Source organism: Sceloporus occidentalis, unplaced genomic scaffold (genome assembly GCF_023333645.1).
Source record: "Sceloporus occidentalis isolate IW3139 unplaced genomic scaffold, rSceOcc1.0.p SCAF_10, whole genome shotgun sequence".
Classification (NCBI taxonomy): domain Eukaryota; kingdom Metazoa; phylum Chordata; class Lepidosauria; order Squamata; family Phrynosomatidae; genus Sceloporus; species Sceloporus occidentalis.
This window is the reverse complement of record NW_028316990.1, coordinates 35,633,199-35,653,064: the sequence shown is the minus strand read 5'-3', so window position 1 is coordinate 35,653,064 and position 19,866 is coordinate 35,633,199. Positions and strand designations below refer to the sequence as shown.

Sequence of the window (19,866 nt, the reverse complement as noted above, 5' to 3'; positions counted from 1 at the left end):
AGAGTCTGAACTCCCAAATTGCTCTTTGAGCACAAAGAGTTGTCAGAAGGCAAGTTCAGAGTAGAGAACAAAAAGCCTGCCTGCTTTTGAGCTGAGCACTGAGCTGCAACTGGGAAGCTATATAATAATGTGTTGCCTTAATTTCCACAACACCACGGTGCATAGGATTTGTTCCAAAACGGCCTTGAAGTAGATGCGAACATGTTTTTTAAAAAACAAGGGCCATGGTAGAGACCATTGCTTTGCCAAAAGAGGGGAAATGTTGCAAAGCTGCGTTTTGATTCATTTAAATATAGGTAGTTCAAACTTTGGCCTAAATATACCTTAAAGGCACCAAATCCCATCTGTTTTTGGAAGCTATGCACAGTCAGCCTTGGCTAGTACTTGAAGGAGTGACCACCAATGAATAGCAGGACCTATAGGCTGCATTTCACAGGAAAGAACAGAAAGACGTGGAGCTAAAAGCACCGAACATAGTGGAACAAAGGAAGGGCTATGGAGGTTGGAGCATTTAAGAATGAAACATTTATTAAACAGGGAACAGCTTTGTGCTGACAACAGACCATAAATTCTGGTACATCTCTAAAGGATCTTGGTCATGACAGATCTATCTGATGGATGCAACATTCCTGGCTCATCTTCCTGGTTTGTATTGCGTGATAACTTCAGACATTGCTCCATTTGAAGACTAAGATTTTGGGTTTCCCTTTTGGATTGCCATTTGGAAGTCTTGCTTAACTCAATTTCATTCAGATTGGTCTGACTCCACTACTATATCATTCTTGCTGCTGAGCCATGCACACCCCCTCCCCAAGGGAGTCTCCCATGTTTTGTGGTGTCCTATACTAACTCATGTTTCCTCTATCAGACCTCTTGGATCCTTTTACAGTTGTGCGATGGAGTTAGACTCTCAGTCCGCAACACAACTGCAGTGATGGAAACACCTCATTTGCTGCATTTTCACACCTCACTTAGCTAGTCAAGGTAGAGTAACCCTGGCTGGCTGGTGTGGGAGAAACAATCAGCATTATTCCATTTCATTAGAGAATGAGGCTCTTTGGAAAAATGAAATGGCGAGATAGTTTTAAAACCACGTGGGAAGCCACAAAAGCTGCTGGGAAATCCTCTCATGACTAGAGATTCCCAAACTGTGTCATAGGATGTGGCTGAAGGAACACACACACACATGCACAACCTTGTCGGTCAGGTCTGCCAGACTTTGACTCATTTCATGTGCAGTTGAGCAGGCTGGTGAAGCTTTAGCAAGAACAAAGAGACGAAAGCCACAGAAAAAGCTTCACTGGCTTAGCACCTGGACCTCAGATGTTCTCTTCCGTATCAGGATCAGAGCCAGTGGTGGTTCAGGGCCAGGCAGGAGGCTCCAGCAAGAGAGAGGCTTCAAAGAAGGACCAGGGACAGCTCAGATTGGAGACAGACACACAAAGCAGACTCACCGGCTGCTTTAGCAGCAAAGGTTTTAAATGGGGCAGGAGCTCAGTCAAGGTGGCAGACTTCACATACAGTGGGAGAGCCTGGCCAGGAGAGATGCCAGTCTTCCTTTGTTTTGTTCCTATGCCCAAGAATGAACAATTTCAGCCATTTTCTGATTGCACCAGGATAGCCAGTTTGGTACGGAGGGCCCTTGGTATCCATTGGGGTTTGGTTCCAGGACCACTTGTGGGTAACAACATCTGTGGATGCTGAAATCCCATTAAATACAGTGGCATAGTCAAACAGTGTCCCTTCTATAAAATGGCAAAACCAAGGTTTGCTTTTTGGAATTCACATATATGTTTTAATATTTTCAAGACATGGATGGTTGAATCTATGGATAAAGAATCTGTGAATCTTGACCGCTGACTGTACAGTGATTTAAGCTGTAAACTATGACTTTGGAGATCAAATTTCGAAGCCCCGCTCAGGCATGGAAACCCACTGGGTAAGCTTAGACAAGTGACATTCTCTCAGCCTCTGAGGAAAGTGAAGGCAAACGCTTTCTGAACAAATCTTGGCAAGGAGACCCCATGATAGGTTCACTTTACTGTGTCTGGCAGTAATTTTGCATACCAAGACATAGTTGCAGAACAGGTCTGTATAGTTTTTTTCTGCACAGAAGAACCAAAAATTCATTAATTTAATGAGCATTTTCTCAAGTTCTTTTTTTAAAAACCCATCAATCAACTATTTATCTTTCGTGACCCATTTAAGCCGATGCGGACATAGTTAGGTCTCGAGTCTATCATTGATAAAACTATGACCAGCAGCTGTTTGTGCAAATTGTCTTTCTCCCCTCACCTTCCCACCCCCCAAAATACCTGCTACTACATTGCCTCATTATAAGGCTTTTTCCAGAAATGTGAACTGTTCCACATTAGTTCCATGTCCGCTAATCACTATTTCCTCAATTGATGTCCTACAGGCCAATCACGAAGCATTTTGATGAGTTTAATATAATTGAACAATGCAACATATTATACGCCATTTAGTGGCCTAAGCACATTAGTCCTCCATTAGATAAAAAGCCCGTGTTATTGTAGTGTTATATCAGGATTCAAAGGAAACATATTAGGTCTTGATCAGCATCATCTTAACCTCACATGTTCGGAAACCATTATGAAATGACTAATTTTGCTAATAGGCTTCTTCTGGGACACGGTGTGAATAAAAATGAAATAAGCATGAATGCTGCTCACCATTGTTCCTTTTGCAATTAGTAATAAGCAGCAAATGAAGCCCAGCCTATATCTGCCTCTTTTCAGACACAGTCAAACCACCCTAGTTCTTATGTTTTATCTATTTATTGCAAAGGGACTCTCTTCCAGAATGGGTTGCTAAAGGTCAGCACAAGGTCCTCATTTGTTCTTTGGTTCCTTTTGAAACAGTTGCAGAACTGGAAAACAGTGTTCGTGACATGGCAGGTACAGGTGAGCATTACTGCAAATTAACACATCTCCGTATTTTACTCTTCATTTTAATCATTCCACTTGCTTAAAACCAAGAAAAAACTTTCTAATGTTAGGGCCCAGGCACCAGAGGCTTCATCTGCATTGCAGAAACAATCCAGTTTGACACCGGTGTAACTGCCATGGCTCAGTGCTCTGGAATTCTGGGAATTGTTTTGGCACCAGAGTCATGCCTTCCCTTCAGCTGTCCTTGTAGGCCAATATAAGAAGACACCCTTCTTGGACAGACTATGCCCCTGTGACTCTGGCCAAATAGAAACAACAGAGCATGTATTACTCCAGCGCTCATGCTACAGGGACATCCATCTCAGCCTTATTTCACCTCTGTTACATAAATACCAGGGACACACCAGTCAGTTTTGCACGTCTTTGCTGCTTTCGGACATTAACCCTGGTACAACATGTAATGTTGCCAGATTCTGTACAGCTGCAGTTAAAATTTGCCAGGCAATGATTTCCGCAGTAGGCTAGGACTAATCTTGTCTTGCTGTACTGAAACTGTGTAATCTGAAAGGATATTTTAACCTGTGATTTTTGCCTTCTTTTAATCTGTATTGCCCTTTTATGCCCTATGACTGTAATAAAGATGAGAATGGTGATGATGATGATTCATGTATCTGGGATTACACTGCAGTCACTGAAGAGAGCAAGCATGGTTCATTGGTTTGAGTGTTGGACTAGGGTTTGAATCCTCAGTTGGTCATGGATACCAACTGGGTGACTATAAGCAAGTCACACTCTCTCAGTCAAAGCAGAAGGCAATGGCAAACTTCCTCTGAACAAATCCTGCCAAGAAAGCCCCATGACTTCACCACAAGTCAGAAATAACTTCAAGAAAGATAACAACAACAACGTGTATTTTTCTGTAGCCGTTTTGTGATTGTGTCCAGTGACCTGTTTCTTTTCACTGAATGTGTAATTTACACGTTACTATTCATCCTCAGTTGCTCTTGGGAAATGGAAAGAGTTTTGTTTGTTTTTAATCTGATGGGTTTGTAGGAGTGAGTCAGATTACAAAAACTGCTATTAACTCAGATTGCTAGCTTTTGCTCTTCCTCCTTTCACCAATGTTAGGTGTGGTCCTAGAGACAAACGTGGCGAGCATCATCATAAAACATGGTTCCTCTATGGGATGAAAAGCATTTCAACAGATTTGTAATTCATTTGTGACCTGCTGGTAGTCTTAGGCTTACTTCTAAAGAGTTGCACCATTACTTGCCCAAGGGCCAGGGCTTGTGGCCGTATGGTGCAGGAGTCTGGTTTGTGTTTCTTGCACCTCAGTTCCTCCTGGGTGCAAATGGATATTTTAAATGGTGGATGGCTTGGAAAGAAGTTTAGTTTATGGGTAGTCTGGACCAATTCAAAGAATGTCTTTAAAAAATCTCACCAGTTGCACCACAGCAAGCATTCTGGTCTTTATATGTTGCTCTGCGCTTCAGCTGCAAAACTGAAACTTCAGTAAAATGCCAGCACTGTGCTATTTGTGATAGTTTGTGCTCATTTTCTGTTTGCCTCGCCCATAGATCACACTTTAAAACGTTTTTTGCAGAATGTCTAACCGAACTAAATATGCCATGAATGTTCTTTCCAACCCTTTGCTATTTCATGATGGATTTTTTGTGTGTGTGCTAAGAATTGAAGGATTTGAAGTCTTCCAGTTGCCAGCTGTAAATTGCATCGACTCATAATGGCAGATTTTATAATGCTAAGATGCCTTAATGTATAGTGTTTGATGAGCCAGTTTGGGTTTTCATTGGTTTAGATGTGGTTTAATTCTCTTTCCCCCCTGTAACTCTTTTATTGCAATCTTTATTTTTAGCAGTCTTTTATTATACTCTTTTCTTGTAGGGAAAACAATTCTGGTGTTTTTTTCTCCTCCAGATGAAAAGCTTGAAGCAAGGCAATAACATATTGGTGTTTTAATTCACTTATGAAATGCATGCATTGATAGCTATATATAGATATCTATAGATGAATGAAACAAGCCTGAAAAGGCAGCATTTTTCCCCCTTGCCACTTATTTCCCCCAATATGTGTCGAGAGTTGCATAAGCTAAATTATTTACAGTTTGTAGACTCACAAAAGAGAAGCAGATTTGGGTTATTTACTTTACTGATAAGGAAAGAGGATTGAAGTTGCTGTGATACGCTGCTTTGTTAATTTTGCATTTGTTCCCTGGTGCATAAAAATCTTTTTAAAGAACGCACTCAAGCACTGGCAGCCTCTTTTGAAACTGCATGGAAGTAGTAAGATTAAACAAAAACATGAAAAGATCTTAAAAAATATAAGTCAGCAAATGTTTGATAAAAATAAAAGTGCTTGGTAGTGAGGGGGGAAAACCCTCTTTGAGCTCGGTTCATTTGTTCTCAGGGAATGGGCCCTCTTGCATTTTTCTGGGGAGCAACCCTTATGATCTCTTTGCTTCGAGTGATATGGAGCTTCAAGTGCTGAAATAAAAGGCGTTTGCATGGTATCATGAAAGCAACAGAAAATGACTGGACTGGAGAGCTATTCCCTAATGAGAGGAAGATAATCTACTGCAAAGCTGGAAGAACAACGTTTATGTTTTGGTGGTTGACGGAGTTCTTCCTGATACAGAGAGGGTCACTTCTGTGCAGATGTCACATCCCGATGCTAAAGATCTCCCCTCTCCCCAATTCCAAGGCATGAGTGGGTTATTTCTTCAATCCTTGAATTTATTTATTGGATTTATTTCCCACCTTTCTCCAGAGATGGGATTCCAGGTGGCTTATGGTAATTTTAAAAAGACATAAGCTAAAAATATTAGTTTATGGAAGTTAAACAAGAAAAGCAATATTATTTTGAAAAGGTTTAAAAATGGGTGTAGTGGTTTGAGCATTAGACTATGGGCTGAAACAGACTGGCAACTTGGAGAGGCCACTCCAGCCCTGGTCAGCCCCCAATCGGTTCAGGACCGCAGTGACCAGACACTAGAGTCCCAAAGCCGGCCACTGCTGCAGGCCTCAATAGGCTACTGGCAAGGAGGTGATGGGCAAAATAAAGCGGTTTCCAATTGCTTTGAAGGAGGGGCATTTAGATGGCACATACTGCCTAAAGTGGACAGAAACTGGACTGAAGCCATGCTCCGGGACTAAAAGCTATTGCAAACAGAACCTGCGAAAGTCTGGCTTACTGTGGAAGATGCACATCTTTACCCCTGCTATAAATGCCCTAATGCAAGTGCAGGGCTGCAGCAAAACAAGAAACTTTAACAATTCCAATGGTTGTAATTACAATATACACAAACTAGACAGTCCAACGGGGGCATGGGGTGAAGGGGGCAGGTAGAGGGATCCTCCATGAGTGTGCTTTACCAATGTATCACTCACACACCAATGCACTAATGTCCTGTACAGGTGGAGCATCACACATGCAGCCGATCAAAGGGGCAGCCATCTGCTGAGATGGCATCTGGGTGGATGTGGGAGGTACTTGGGGATTGCCAACAGTGTGTTTGTGCAATGGTGTGCATGCGTGGTGGGGGAGGCAACAAAAAAAAATCCAGTGGCTTGGCTTGACAACATGCCATGCGGTTGGGCCATGAGCATTCGTCCTGCCTTGGGAGTGGGCTGTGCGGGTAGCGGGGTTTGGACCCGCTTTGGGAAACAGCAGGAGAGAGCTTTTTCCTGCCCATCTGTTCTGGGCCTCTGTTTCCCAGTTGCTGTAGGGAAAGAACTTCTCTTACTGGAGGAAGCAGGCTTTACTTCTATATCCCAAAGACCATTATTTTCCCACCAGTAATAGCTGCAGAGAGACCACAGTCTGGTTCTCATTGGCTGATGGCTAGTCAGCTGGACATTATTGACAAGTTGGCAAGATATGCTGAGTTCTGTTGGTTGCAGCAATTGCAGTCAATTGCAGCAGGTTGCTGATCTGCAGTTAAGCTAAGATGTATCTGCACTTGCTTAGTGCTTTAACTTGAGAGGTTCTTAGCCTGTGATCCCCAGAGTTTGGATGAGCTCCAGAGTGTTCTATGTAATGGGTGCAAACTGTGACTCCCCTCCCCATTTCTTTCTGTTGCTGTGAAAATTGTCTTCATGGTTTATTTTTCTCCCAAACTGTTCAAACATGGTGGGGTTGGACAGTAGAGTACTTGTGCTAACTGATAACGGATTGTAGTCCTGTGCCATGCCAAATTCTGAGCTGTAGCAGATCAACGTTGTGACCATGTATACATTAATTCAGCCAATGTGTTCTTATCCCTCCATTCCTCCCCACTCTGTTGTGTTGTTGGTGCACTTGTAACTGCAAAGCCAGGCCTGAAAAATATTTATGGTAGGCTTACTTTCTTGTTTGTAGGTGCTGACACTTCATCCACCACAGTGGCTCCGGTTATTATAATTCCTCCACGTAACACAAGTGTGGCAGCTGGAAGTAATGAAGCCATCCTGGAATGTGTGGCCAATGGCAGGTAAGGCAATGTCAAAACACAGGCGTTCTGCTTAATTCAAGCTGATGATACACACAAGTGAATGCACAGGTCACTTTTTTTTTATCCAAATGTGAGAAATATGGATGTACTTAGGTGAATTTTGCTACTAGTTGCCAGTGAAAGAAGCATGATTTTCTTAATAATTAGTGCTGTTGCCAAACTGAGTTATAATGAAAATAAGACCTGTCATGCAGCTGAATTTTTGTTCGCTTGTTTGGTTTTTTCTTCGTGGATACTATGATGCAGGTTCCTTCTTGGCTTGGGAAAGTAGGTTCGAAAACAATAATTGTCAGTATGATTTATACAGAATGGTGGAAAAATCAGAAACCCAAAGCTGTCTCGGGCATGGTTTGTGACCATAATGATAATAGTATAATAATAACAATGACATGTTTTCTTATGCCACTTTAGTTTACATTTATGTCTTCTCGACCCCTGTGCAAACATTGGGAAGCTCTTGGAGTACCGCAGGAATGTTAAATGACTATTGAGAACCAAAATGCTTTCCTTAATGCTCATTTGAGGTTTTGGTTATCAGTATAGTGTCAGGGAGCATTGTGGGAGAAAGCGAACGATCTGAAACCTTCCTGGAGCCAATTGATTGTTTCTTCCCTGTGAAAGCAGAGACATAGTTAGTGCAGTCTCTCAGATTGAGTTATGGTGAAACTACCTCCCCTACAGCTTTCCTTCAAGTTGTGTTTATTTTTAGTATCCTTTGCTTAGGCAGACCCAATAATTAGCATTTATCAGTTCCATCGCTATTACAATTAGCGGTGCTTTTTCAGCACCACTGTAGTCGTCCTTTTCCCATTCCTCTGATGCATCTGTCCGCATAAAGACTTTGGGGTTGTGTCAGGATTTATTTCTAAGTGTCCAGTGCTCAGTGCGCCTGCAGTCCTGGAAGAGTTAGGTGAGTCATATGTTCAGTCTGTGTTATTACTGCAGATAACATAATTCACAGGAATAATTGGCATGACTTTTACCCTCGCAGGCCCACTGAGAAATTAAGCGTAGCCTGGAAGAGGAACGGAGTCAAAATAACCAGTGGAGTTAGCAGTTTCGGGAGACGTCTTGCGATTGCCAACCCAACCTCGGCTGACATTGGAATGTACGTCTGTGAGGCACTCTTGAGAGACAGCCCTGTTGAGCCAGAGAGAGCAAAAGCTTTTCTGTCTATCCTGGGTAATTCCGCTTTTTCCTAACATGAGCCTTGAACCAAAGTACAATCGGAAATAGAAGTGGTTATTTTCATATTTCACTGACCTTACAGTTGAACTTCTCTGCTGCGAATGGAACAAAGGAGGTGAAGTAGGGTTATCTTCTAAATTAATTCCGCTGTTCTTCTTTATGAATATAAATTCATCAAGGATATTCTTCCCACTCACATTGATGTTGCACAGATTTTGAAACCGTGATCGTCAAACTGGAAGGCACATACTTGGTAAAATGCTAATCAGTCACGGTTTCTAGCTGTATCGATCCAATACTCACTGCCACCTTATTCACAGGGAAGATTTTTGAAAAGTGTTTGCACATTTCCTCCTACATGTGACAGTTTCTAAAGAGGTAACCTTTTAGTTGTGATTTGCAAGCATGCACATGCATGCACATTGGTGGCAAAGATTGTAAACAGTGAGGTTAGAGGGGAAAATAAAAACTCAGTGAAATCCATGAAAGCTCATGCTAAAATAAATCAGTTGGTCTCACAGGTGTCATTGGACACTTGTATTTTTATGCAGGAACTATAGACATTGATACTTACCCTCCAACTGCCTGGATTTGGCAAGGACAATCTGGATTAAATCTCTTTCATCCCAATTTTTCAGCTGCATTAAAAGTGTCCTTGTTTCTCTCTTCTCCTTCAATTTTCCCCCTTGGTCCTCAGCTTACTTCAATTGCTGCAAACTGCCTTCAAAGTACAAAAGTAATTTGCCTTCTGTTAATTCAAGAGGAAGAGAGGACTGTCCCTCCCTGTACACTCAGGCAAAAACAGGCTCTTTCCTCCGTCTAATGAATGCCCTGAACTTGTCAACCAGCTAGTTTTAAGTTGGACCTGCTATTTCTGTTTCTGTTTGTGTACAATGCAGAAGTCCCACAATGAAACCATAATGAGTCAGAGCTGAAAGGAGATGCTGCTCTCTTGCCTTGTGCCATGACAGTTCGCCTCCATAGTCTCCCCTGTAGAGTAACACACCGACCTTCTATTCAAACTGTCTTTTTAAACATTTGTTGTTGTAAACTCCTGGCCATGATTTCTGTTTCGTCTTCATAAGTCACTGTGCCTCAAATGCACAGTTTCAAAGCCTGCAGAGAGCCATGAACAAAACCTCTAGAGCTGAGACTTTTAATGCTAGCCCAGGCTCCCCCCTCCATTGCAACTGCTTAGAAACTGCCAGCGATAGGAACTAACTAATTAAAATCAGTGAAGTTATCAATTAAGTTTCTAACATAAGGAGACAGCTTAATTGGATTGGCTTTAGCTGGACTTTCTGCATAAAATTACTAATTAATGAAACGAGAGATTGCCCTCAAAGTCAACATTTCCCCCCATTTCCTACCTGGTTCTGTAATCAATGCAAATGGCTGTCGGAATCTGGGTTTATTTTTGTTGCTTATCCTAGTATGGCTGTTGAGTTAATCCCAAGGTTGATATGTTTTAAACCAACATGTAGCAGGGACAGTTTTTCAGGGGCTGGTTTACTTTGCATCAGGGACGTAGACATGGGGGGGGGGGGGGCTTGGGGTCTGGACCTCCCCTTCCATTAGAAAAATGAATGGTGTGTGCTGCTGCTGCGCCGCCACACCCAAGCCCCATTATAATGGTGGCACTTAGTCTGGACCCCCCCTTCCTAAAATCCTTGCTACGTCCCTGTTTGCATCCATATGGACCTGTGTTCTCCATTGCACACTGCATAGAGGCACCTCATTTAAGATATCCCTAGATCACCTCCTAGCCCTTCAGGGCTCCCAAGGTTATGAACAAATAAAATCAAATAAAACATTACAAAGATACTTTAAATTTTTTAAAAAACACATTTAAATACATTCTAAAAACTTTTAAAGGTGGTTTAAGAACAGTCCTAAAATAAACAAAGCAATTTCTCACATTGAGGGCCATTTCAGAGTTCTCATACTTGACCTAGCAGACCAGCCACATGCTCATAGTCCTCCATGCGTATCCTTCATTACACCTCAACAAACATGTTCAGGCATATGTTTCCTTGTGTCATGCAGTTCTTTCTTCTGTTCTGGCTTGACATGGACTCCACCTCTGCTAAGCTAGCTGCTAGAGACCAAGACAAAGAACACATTGCTGGCCTGTAACTGTGGTCCTTTGACTTTCACCTCTGAACCTTCTTCCCTGTCGCCCTATTTGCACTTGCAATGCTGGGACTGCAGACCTAAACTGAAGATGATAGGACATGCTTAAGCATGCATGATGGAAGATGTGGATGAGGCTCTTCCAAAAGGTCCATAGGTCATTTTGATCATAGTTGTGGCCAGGATCAGAAACCACCTTTATGAGTTTGCAGATGACCACGTGAAGAACCACAGTTATTTGTGAGCAACCTGTTCTTTCACCACCTGCTTTTATGATTTTATAATCTTCTGTCTCTTTGAAAGCCGACTAGAATTATTTTCAATCCTTAGGAAAGAAAAAAAGAAGTGGGAGAGAGGAGTGAAGCATAGACAGTTCCCAAGTTGCACAAGACATCTCTGCATCCTCTGACCAAACCCACTATATGCCACAACCACAACCTATTTTACTATCGCCACTTCTTAACAGTATACCTACAATCTTTTAAAGTTGAGAGTTGACATTTCTATCACACTCTGAAAATGGAGAATATATTCTCTATATTCAGAGGATCGGAAACATTTCATGCAAGTCAAGATGTAATTCTTCTTCATTCCTCTGCAAAGTTGTGTTACATCTTTCATCGTTGTCTTTTTTTATTTATTTAAAAATATACATGGAAAAGTTGAGCTTTAATCTTCGTCGGTCTCTCTCTCTCTCTCTGCCTCTCATTTTGCTTTGTTTTATTTCTTCAAATTATTATCTCTCAGCTCCTTTTCCTTTAAAAGAGCAAGAGCCTATTTCAATTATTTATGATTTTGATTTAAGCCTTTCTTTATCCCCGCAATTTTATTGTGACTAATTTAATTTTGCTGCTGGGCTGTCAGATCTTGCCTTCTGCCGTATTTCAAGCCACAGTTTCGGATGGCGCAGCCGGTACTTAAGTATAACTCAGATAAAAACAAGCAAACAAACATCGGAAAGGGACCTTTAAAGTCACATTGCAACTTTGACTGGTAGCCTGGATGCACTTCCTTGTGACGTTCTATTTTTCAATGTTGTATCTATTAGATCAATTTTATCTCGGGCTGCTGAGGAACACAGTTCACAGTATGGACAGCCGGATGAAAGGGATCAGTTACAAATTGGTTCTCTGTTATTTTTTATTGCACTTTTGATGCAACAAGCCACTCTTGTTTGGAGTATTTACTTTTAGAGTCAGCTTGGCCCGCTACATTTTAGAATTTAGGGCACACAAGTATTTGTAGGGCACACAAGTAGATAGCACCCCATTGAGATTGAAACAACTTGGCATGAGGTACAAATCTCGAACCCGCTTAGTACAAAATATCATGTTAGAGGATCACTCCAAGGCTGATATAAACATTTATTTAAAACAAGAATGGTTGCCCAGAGACCTCACCAAACTGGGTATAAGGAACGATATGGACCCTTTCCCCACATGCTTAAAATCTGAGTCATTATCAGTAATGTAAATCTAGCGATTCCCAAATGTGCATTAAATGTTGGCACTTCTATTTTAGGGTTTAAGTAGGTTAAACAGTAATAAGGGCATAGGAATCTGATGTAATTCATCCAGGAATCTGCAAGCTGTGATTATAATGTGTGTTGAAAAGGCCAGTTGGTAAGAATTACAGTTTAAAACAGACTTGAATAATAAATATGGATGAGTGTGATATTACAGAGGAAAGACAATGTAGACTTTGGGAAAGGAAATAATAGTTCTGAGAATGTATTGGAAAGACGGACGTAGATAGAACCAGTGACATAGCATTTTATTGATTATATCTTTGGTCACCAAATTTGCTAAATTGTGATTGTTAGGAACATCTTATAAAAGGAAAAGACTAAAAGAGCATATATGAAGATTCAGCCATGGTTATGTTTTGATATATAGGGATGGCCAGTTGACATTCTGTCAGTTGTAATACAGTTGATAAACTATATTACAACCATCGTTTTTTGTGGGTTTTTCAGGCTATGTGGCCATGTTCTAGAAGAGTTTATTCCTATATTACATTTAGGGGGTCCTGTTGCAGAGTAAAGAGAGATATGATAAGAGGGACTTGATACCCAGAATAGATTTAAAATTGCAGCAACTCAACATTTACCAAATAAAATGTAGGATGGAGAGTCCCATATGTGCCAGAGCAGTCTCTCATAACCAACATGATGAAGGACACCCACATGCCATCCTTGGCATCATGGAGATACTCATTATCCAGATCTGTCGTGCAAACACCTAACCTATAGTAGGAAAAAAATCAGTTATGGTCTTTATGCCGTGAATGTCATTGACAGAAGCGGTCTTAAATGTCACCCTCAAACTCCAGTAGCAAACAAGGGATCTGCATCCTCCACAAACACTAAAGCCATTGAGTCATAAGCTCTCATAAAATGCTTCTAGTCTGAATGTTTAGTGAGTTGCATCAGTGATACATCAAGAAATAAAATGGCTCCTATCATGTTACTAACCTATAGCTGCATTATACTCTTCCAACAAGTGCGGGGAAGCTTCCCTTGATGTCTTCATATAGTCCCAGCAAAGATAAACGGAGGTGGTTCCAAACTCTGGTTTTTATTAGCTGCGGTTGTTATAAATTTTTAAAGGGTAGCATGCTCTTGCGCTAACACAGCAGCCGTTTGGGGGAAAGATTTGTAGCAGATTAGATAAGAACATATTTGTTGTGTTAGTGGCCATCTGAAGATTAAGTATGGCCATTGTCCTCATTTGAAAACAGGGCTTTTTATATATATAAAAAGTTCTTTGAGGTCCCTTAATATTACGGTTATTTTTATAGTGGCATTTCAGTGGAAGTTATGAAATCCTGCCACTGCATAAAATGAACAATTGTGCTTTAAAACAGACACTGTGGCTGAAAATAAAACTTGGACAAAAGGGAATAAAGGGGGGGAAGTACCAAGATACAAAAACACCCGACTGCTCTGGTGGGACAAAGCAGCCATCTGAAGCCCAATGCTTCATTGCCAATGACAATTTGGTTAAGAACAAGGACAAGATGGAGCGGAAACAAATGGCATAGTTAAAAACATTCCTTTAGTGTCTTGAAAAATAGAGAAGAAATACATTTCACTCTTCCTAAGGGACTTAATTCCTTCCTTTACATGTCACAATAGTTTATCAAACATTTTCCTGTAACATAGCAACTTGGTTGAATTGTCGGCCCAAAACTAAGCATAAAAAGCATTGATACCCGAGGAGAGAAAAAAGTGAAATTACAATAGCAGTACAAGAAGGAAACAAGAGAATGAGGTGGAGGGAGAATAGAAGAAATGGTTTCTTATTGATGAACTGGGCCACAGTTACTAAGTAGTCCCAGGCTAAGGCCAGTCCATAGACTGTCAGCTACATGGAAAGTTTCCAAGAGGGAAAAACACAGTTATACCAGTTGTCTCTGGCATGTTGGGAAAAATAAATGCCAGTTCCCCACATCAGATGACCTGAGGATCGCACTGATCTAGACACTGTGTATTGAAGTTGTTTCTGCCTGTGGATTACTTTCCTTGATCTGCTGCAATTCTGCTGCAAGTTAGAATTATTAGTACTATTATTTCTATTACTACTGCTACTAGTAGTCTTTGCATCACACTGTTGGCTTATGTTTAGCTAGTGGTCTGCTCAGGTCCGAAGATTATTTTCGCATATATTGATGTCAAGTCAGGTGTCACCTCTCTTATATTTGCACATGTCCTTTTTCCCAGCCTAGGTGTTGAACCATACATTTAGCCCTCAAATCCCCTTTGTTTTGGCTCAGCTTTTCAACCAGCTATGGCGATCAGTGAATAAAGATTGTGTGCAATTGAGTTCTTCCTGGTTCTGTCCGAAAGACTTTCATCCATTATTTAACACTAACTCATTTAGAAGCAGCTATAACTTGCAAAATAAACTTAGAGTTTCAACTTACCTAGCTATACAGTCCTAAGCAAGTTGCCTAGCCTCAGTCAGGGATCAAATACCCTTGTATGCACATCCGATATTGATAACATTGATAGTTTGTGGAGCTGTCATTGTGTTATTAAGGTGTCTTGGATCCAACTATATATACCTTGCTCCATGGTAAAGAAAATGTATGCGTGCATGTTTGTGCAATGTGTGCAGTCGTGTGTGTGATGCTTTAAATATTCTTCCTTAAATGGAGGGTGCCATAAGGTAGAAACACAGCAAGGGACAGTGCTGTGTGTCTTTTTGATCTGATGCTTTTGTGGGAATCTGTGTTAGATCCAAACAGGAGAGCGGACAGCATTTACTTATTTCATTTTTGTGAATAGGAGGCGGTTAAGAAAACCCTAGAGGACTTGTGTATCAAAGGATAGTAGAGAAGGCCAGCTCTTCCTGGATAAACAGATGAGCTGAAATTTTTATCACAGAGGATGATGACACTTGCAGTTTGGGAGACGGAAAAAAGACTTTCAGTTCATTTCTACAAAGGTGTTTTTGTTTTCAACATGGGCAGTATTGAATTGCAGCCCTTCCCTTGCTGCAAAATATTCACTAACAAAACTTGGGGAGGAAAAATCTGTGAGTCCTTCTTCTCTTGTCAATGTGGATTTCAAAGATATAGAAGGGAATACTATTTTGCCAAAAGCCCAAATCCCCAATTTTTAAGGACTCCTGCCCTCCCCCCCCCCCTTTTTGGAGACCTTTTTGAGTTTTGGTGTTAACGCCTTAGTTTTGAGCTTATAGTTTGGCCGTCTTTTCTCTCTCGGCAATATCTTCTGTCGCTTGATTATGAAAGACTGTAGGAATGCCACCTGGAAGTTTGGGAATGATAGATCCTGATCAAAAGGCTGAAATTTTAATATTATTGCTTGCCATTTCAATAGAGACAGTGTTCCACACAAAAAAAGAGCTCTTTAGTTATTTATTAAATTTATTCATTAAAATAGTTTTATCCCACTTCTGATCTAAGGACCTGAAGTTCTATTGATGTGGTTGTTTGTGGTTGTTGCTAAGCCAATTCTGATTTATGGTGAATCTCTCCTAGGGTTTTCTTGGCAAGATTTATCCAGAGGAGGTTCACCATTGCCTTCCTCTTAAACTGAGAGAGTATGGCATGCCTGAAATATCCTAGTGGGTTTACATGGCTGAATATAGATTGAATCCTACTCTTCTGGAGTACTAGTCCAAGACTCAAACTGCTACACTATGCTGGCTTTTAGTAGTGCCTTCAGATTGTCTCTATCTTATGGCAACCTAGGTTTTTCTCCATAGTCCAACACTCCACTCCATCCATCACAACATGCTGACTCTCATAGTAATGCAATACACAATAATTTATGCGCAATAGAAAATGCACTTCCTCAATATTACGCTTCACTGAAGTTACCAAGACTTTCTTCTGAGTAAGCTAAGCGCTGTTGCTTAACTGTTAGTAACTGGATCAATGTAGCCTCTGATCACTGCAATGCCGCCTCTTGTGGGATTATGTTAGATTTGCTCTCAAAGAACCTGCAAGAGAAACAAAGGAAAAAAGATAGCAAGAACATGTCAATAACCAATTCTGTTCAATGTCCCTAACAATATATCCAACACAATCCTGCAACCACTTAATAAATAAACATAATTTGTTTCCAATTAGAAACATTGATAAACCTAATATGAAAAATAACAACCTAATGTCAGCAGTACTAATAATACAATAAAAGCAGTTGCAAGGTGTGACTTACAACCAGGCAAACTCTGAAAGGAAAATAATAGAACAGAGAGGGCAAAGAAATCTCAGTTTCCATGACTGAAAGACACAATGGAAAGGTTTTAAATACTACATAGAGACACATTGGCAAGCAGCTCAGTATCAGCTCTCGCAAGAGGTTTGGATCAGGTCGGTGTGTATCACATCTCATCAAGATTGAAGTCTTCAAGCGTCCTCAAGCATATGCAATGCATATTGAGGAGCAGCAGCTGGTTTTGGGCATGGAATCAGTCAGAAACTTTAAGGAATGGATCTAGGCTAAGTGATGCTAAGAAATGCATGGCAAGCAAAGATATGGGGGTAGTTATAGGTTTCAGTTGGTTTACTTTAAGCATGGTTAAGTCTGGATCCAAACCAGGGTTGGTCTTGGATTGTTAATTTTAACTTTGTATGTTTTAAATGTTATATTTGTATTTTTTATATTTTTACGATTTTAATTGTACAGTTTTAATTGTTGTGCTTTATAGATGTTAGCCACCTTGGGTCCCACTTTGGGAGAAAGGCGGGATAAAAATAATTAATCAATCAATCAATCATTCATGTGACCAACAACCTGTTGCTTAGATATGGCCAGCAGGTTCCCTATAGATAACATGTAACCCCCAAAGAAAGGGTTGATCCCTAGCAACACATCTTTTTTTAAAAAAGCCCTTCTAATTTCCTTAACTGCAGTAATTAAATGGAAAGCATTTGGCCTATTCCCATAAAACAGCACCTATCATAGCTTTTGGACCATATTTCTGTCGCCATATGTTATTCTACAACTCTGTCAAGCGGCCGATATGCCAGAATTACAGCCTTCTCCACTAATCTGAACACTTGGATTCATTTATTGTGTGATTTCAGTCTGTCATCATTTCATGCCCTTTTTGAATGCGCAGGCTGTTCAGAGCGAATTAGAATGGCCTTTTGGAACTGCGTTTGGTCCAGTTGAAATATTGTCAGGGACAATTTCGGTGTGAAATAGATGCCTCGAGAGGGAGATAATGGGCTATAGCAGTACCTTACTCCATCTTGGGTCACCCATTTGGACTTGGGCCTTGGCAATTAATAGCAGCTAATCGCCATTAGGTAACAGCTGTTAGTTATGGCAAAGGCACAATGATCTCAGCCCTTGAAGATATCAAAGCATATTTGGAAAAAATGCAGATTTTCCCAGCTGGGGACCAGAAGAAAGGCCTTGCTTTATTTGGTTAAAGAGACGTGAACAGTAGTATCCTACATTTGTACCTCTCTTGACCCCTTTCTTTTGTGCATTTCAGGAATATTTGCATAAGCATCTAAGTAACTGTACCTTACACTTTAAGGTCCAGTCCTCCTCATCTGAGAGTAACTCATCTGTAGTCTTTGTGTTTGTGTCACTGTTACATCACTACCTTCTTGATTTTCTTCCGCTTCGCGCAGTCTGGAGACAGCTGTTTCTCCCTTCTCAGTGATTTTCCCGTAATGGTCCAGCAGCCTTTCACAAAGTTGTGCTGGTGAACAACACATATTGTATATACTCATGTATAAGTCTAGAAATGTAGGTTAAAAAATTGGCCCACAAACCTGAGCCGACTTATCCGTGGGTCAATGTAAGTACTGTATCTTAACTCTTATTTAAGAGAAGGAACCATCCCCTGGTGAAAAGGAACAGTATAATCTCTCCTGGAAGCGCTGATCCCCTCTACTCTCGCATTCATCCAGTCTTGACAGTAAGCAGAAATAATGATATCTGCTAGAATTGTGTAAGTTCTTTGACATTGTTTTGCTTTGCTTCATCCTTTAGATCCTTTGCTATATGCCCCTGTTTTAGCCTCAACTCATCCGTGGGTCATAGCAAAATCCATAATTTTGGCCCCCAAACTTGCCCTTGAATTATACATGAGCTCAACCTATAGTTGATTATATATAGTATATGGCAAATATTGGTGTGAGATGGAGGAGGAGGTAGCAGATTGGGCCTTTACTTCATTGTTGTGTGACTGTTAACTCCCAGCCTTTCTGCTATGTTGACTATGGCCTCACTGTTTTCCTAGATGAGGACCAAAAGCTCACCAATGAGGAATAAGCCCTCTCTACCCACTTTCAAGCAATGTCTAGCTTTTTCAGTTCCACCTCATAACATACACACCCACATTATATGTATTAATAATTGCCATCTACAAGGGAACACTGGAGTTCAATAAGGCCTTTAAACCGATATCATTAAAAAGCTATAAATTGTGCAAACATCTAAGTCTATTGTTTTCACTCGGTAGCTTTAATTTTCTAAGGAATGTGGCTTCCTAAAGCTTCTATTACAGAGCTATTGAAAATGGAGATTGCAGGGTCCCCCCCCCCCCCAAAAAAAAGTTGCATAACAAAATCCATGGTCAGAAGACTCATTAGAACAGACTAAAGATCTCCCAAAAACATCTACCTATGTATTACCATTAAACTTTGATATATCCCTCTTTTATCCTTGCCCAAACTGGGGTCAGTTTGTTTGGTAGCATCTTCACCAATCATGTAGTTATTGTTTTATTTTACTTATCCCGCCTTTCCTCAAACTTCGGGACTCAAAGAAATCTTTAATGGTTCAGAGATCTAATTCTGATGAGTGCGTTGAATATTGAAAGCTTGGACCCCATTCCAACACTATAAATTGGTTCAGCAATTGGCATTCTGTTGCTTACTTTGACTCTCCTACATTCAAACAGAGCATGATGAAATCTGTTTATGGCTACCTTGTTATGACGCTTATAAAACCCTCTATGATATATGCTCTGATACAGATTTATTCTCATGCCGTGGTGCTTTATACCCAAAGCTACATGGGACGGTGTTTAGAAACAGCGGCGGTCTCTTCGATAAAATGCGTTGCTGTAAATAAAAACTTTTATGGACCTCCCGGGATGGGCTTTCTAAGCTGAGAATTAAAATATTCCCTGCTTTCACGCCTCGGAAATGAAAAGTGGCCTCTGCTCTGATGTTAATTTGCTGTGTAAAACTCTAAATATAAATTGGCAGTTCCTCTGTACTCTTTGAAATGTATATTTATCATCATATATAATTGTTGAGGTTGTTTTATGAGGCTATCAGTTAAAGGAAACTGTAAACCCAAAATAGAAGTCAAACCGGAGCATTTTTAACACTGCAGTAAATGCTTTCTTCCCAGTCTGAGAGATCGGTTCGGCATGACTTTGGATCCCTCTGCAGAAATGAATAGGATGCCCTTGGGCATAAGAGATAGAAAGAAGATTTTAACATATTTGCAATATGGTCAAAAATCTTATTATTTCGAGCATTGAGACACCCAAATGAGAAGAATCTTGGACTAAGGAGAATCTTTCCAGTTTGAGACTGGTTGCTTTGCACAGAAAACAACAATTTCTGTGTAGAAAAGGCTGCTTCCTGCACAGAAAATGCCATAATTTGTGGTTTATTCTGATGAAA

At 40.6% G+C, this 19,866-nt stretch overlaps 1 protein-coding gene across 4 annotated transcripts in view; it reads left to right on the top strand.

Moving 5' to 3' along the window:
* SDK1 (sidekick cell adhesion molecule 1) overlaps positions 1–19,866 on the top strand; it is a 445,458-nt gene that overhangs the window by 229,670 nt on the left and 195,922 nt on the right. For all 4 annotated transcript variants that reach the window (XM_089477071.1, XM_089477072.1, XM_089477069.1 and 1 more), the window contains exons 6-7: positions 7,284–7,395; positions 8,408–8,598. In XM_089477071.1, coding sequence (XP_089333197.1) covers positions 7,284–7,395; positions 8,408–8,598 — 303 coding nt within the window. The remainder of the gene's footprint in view (positions 1–7,283; positions 7,396–8,407; positions 8,599–19,866) is intronic.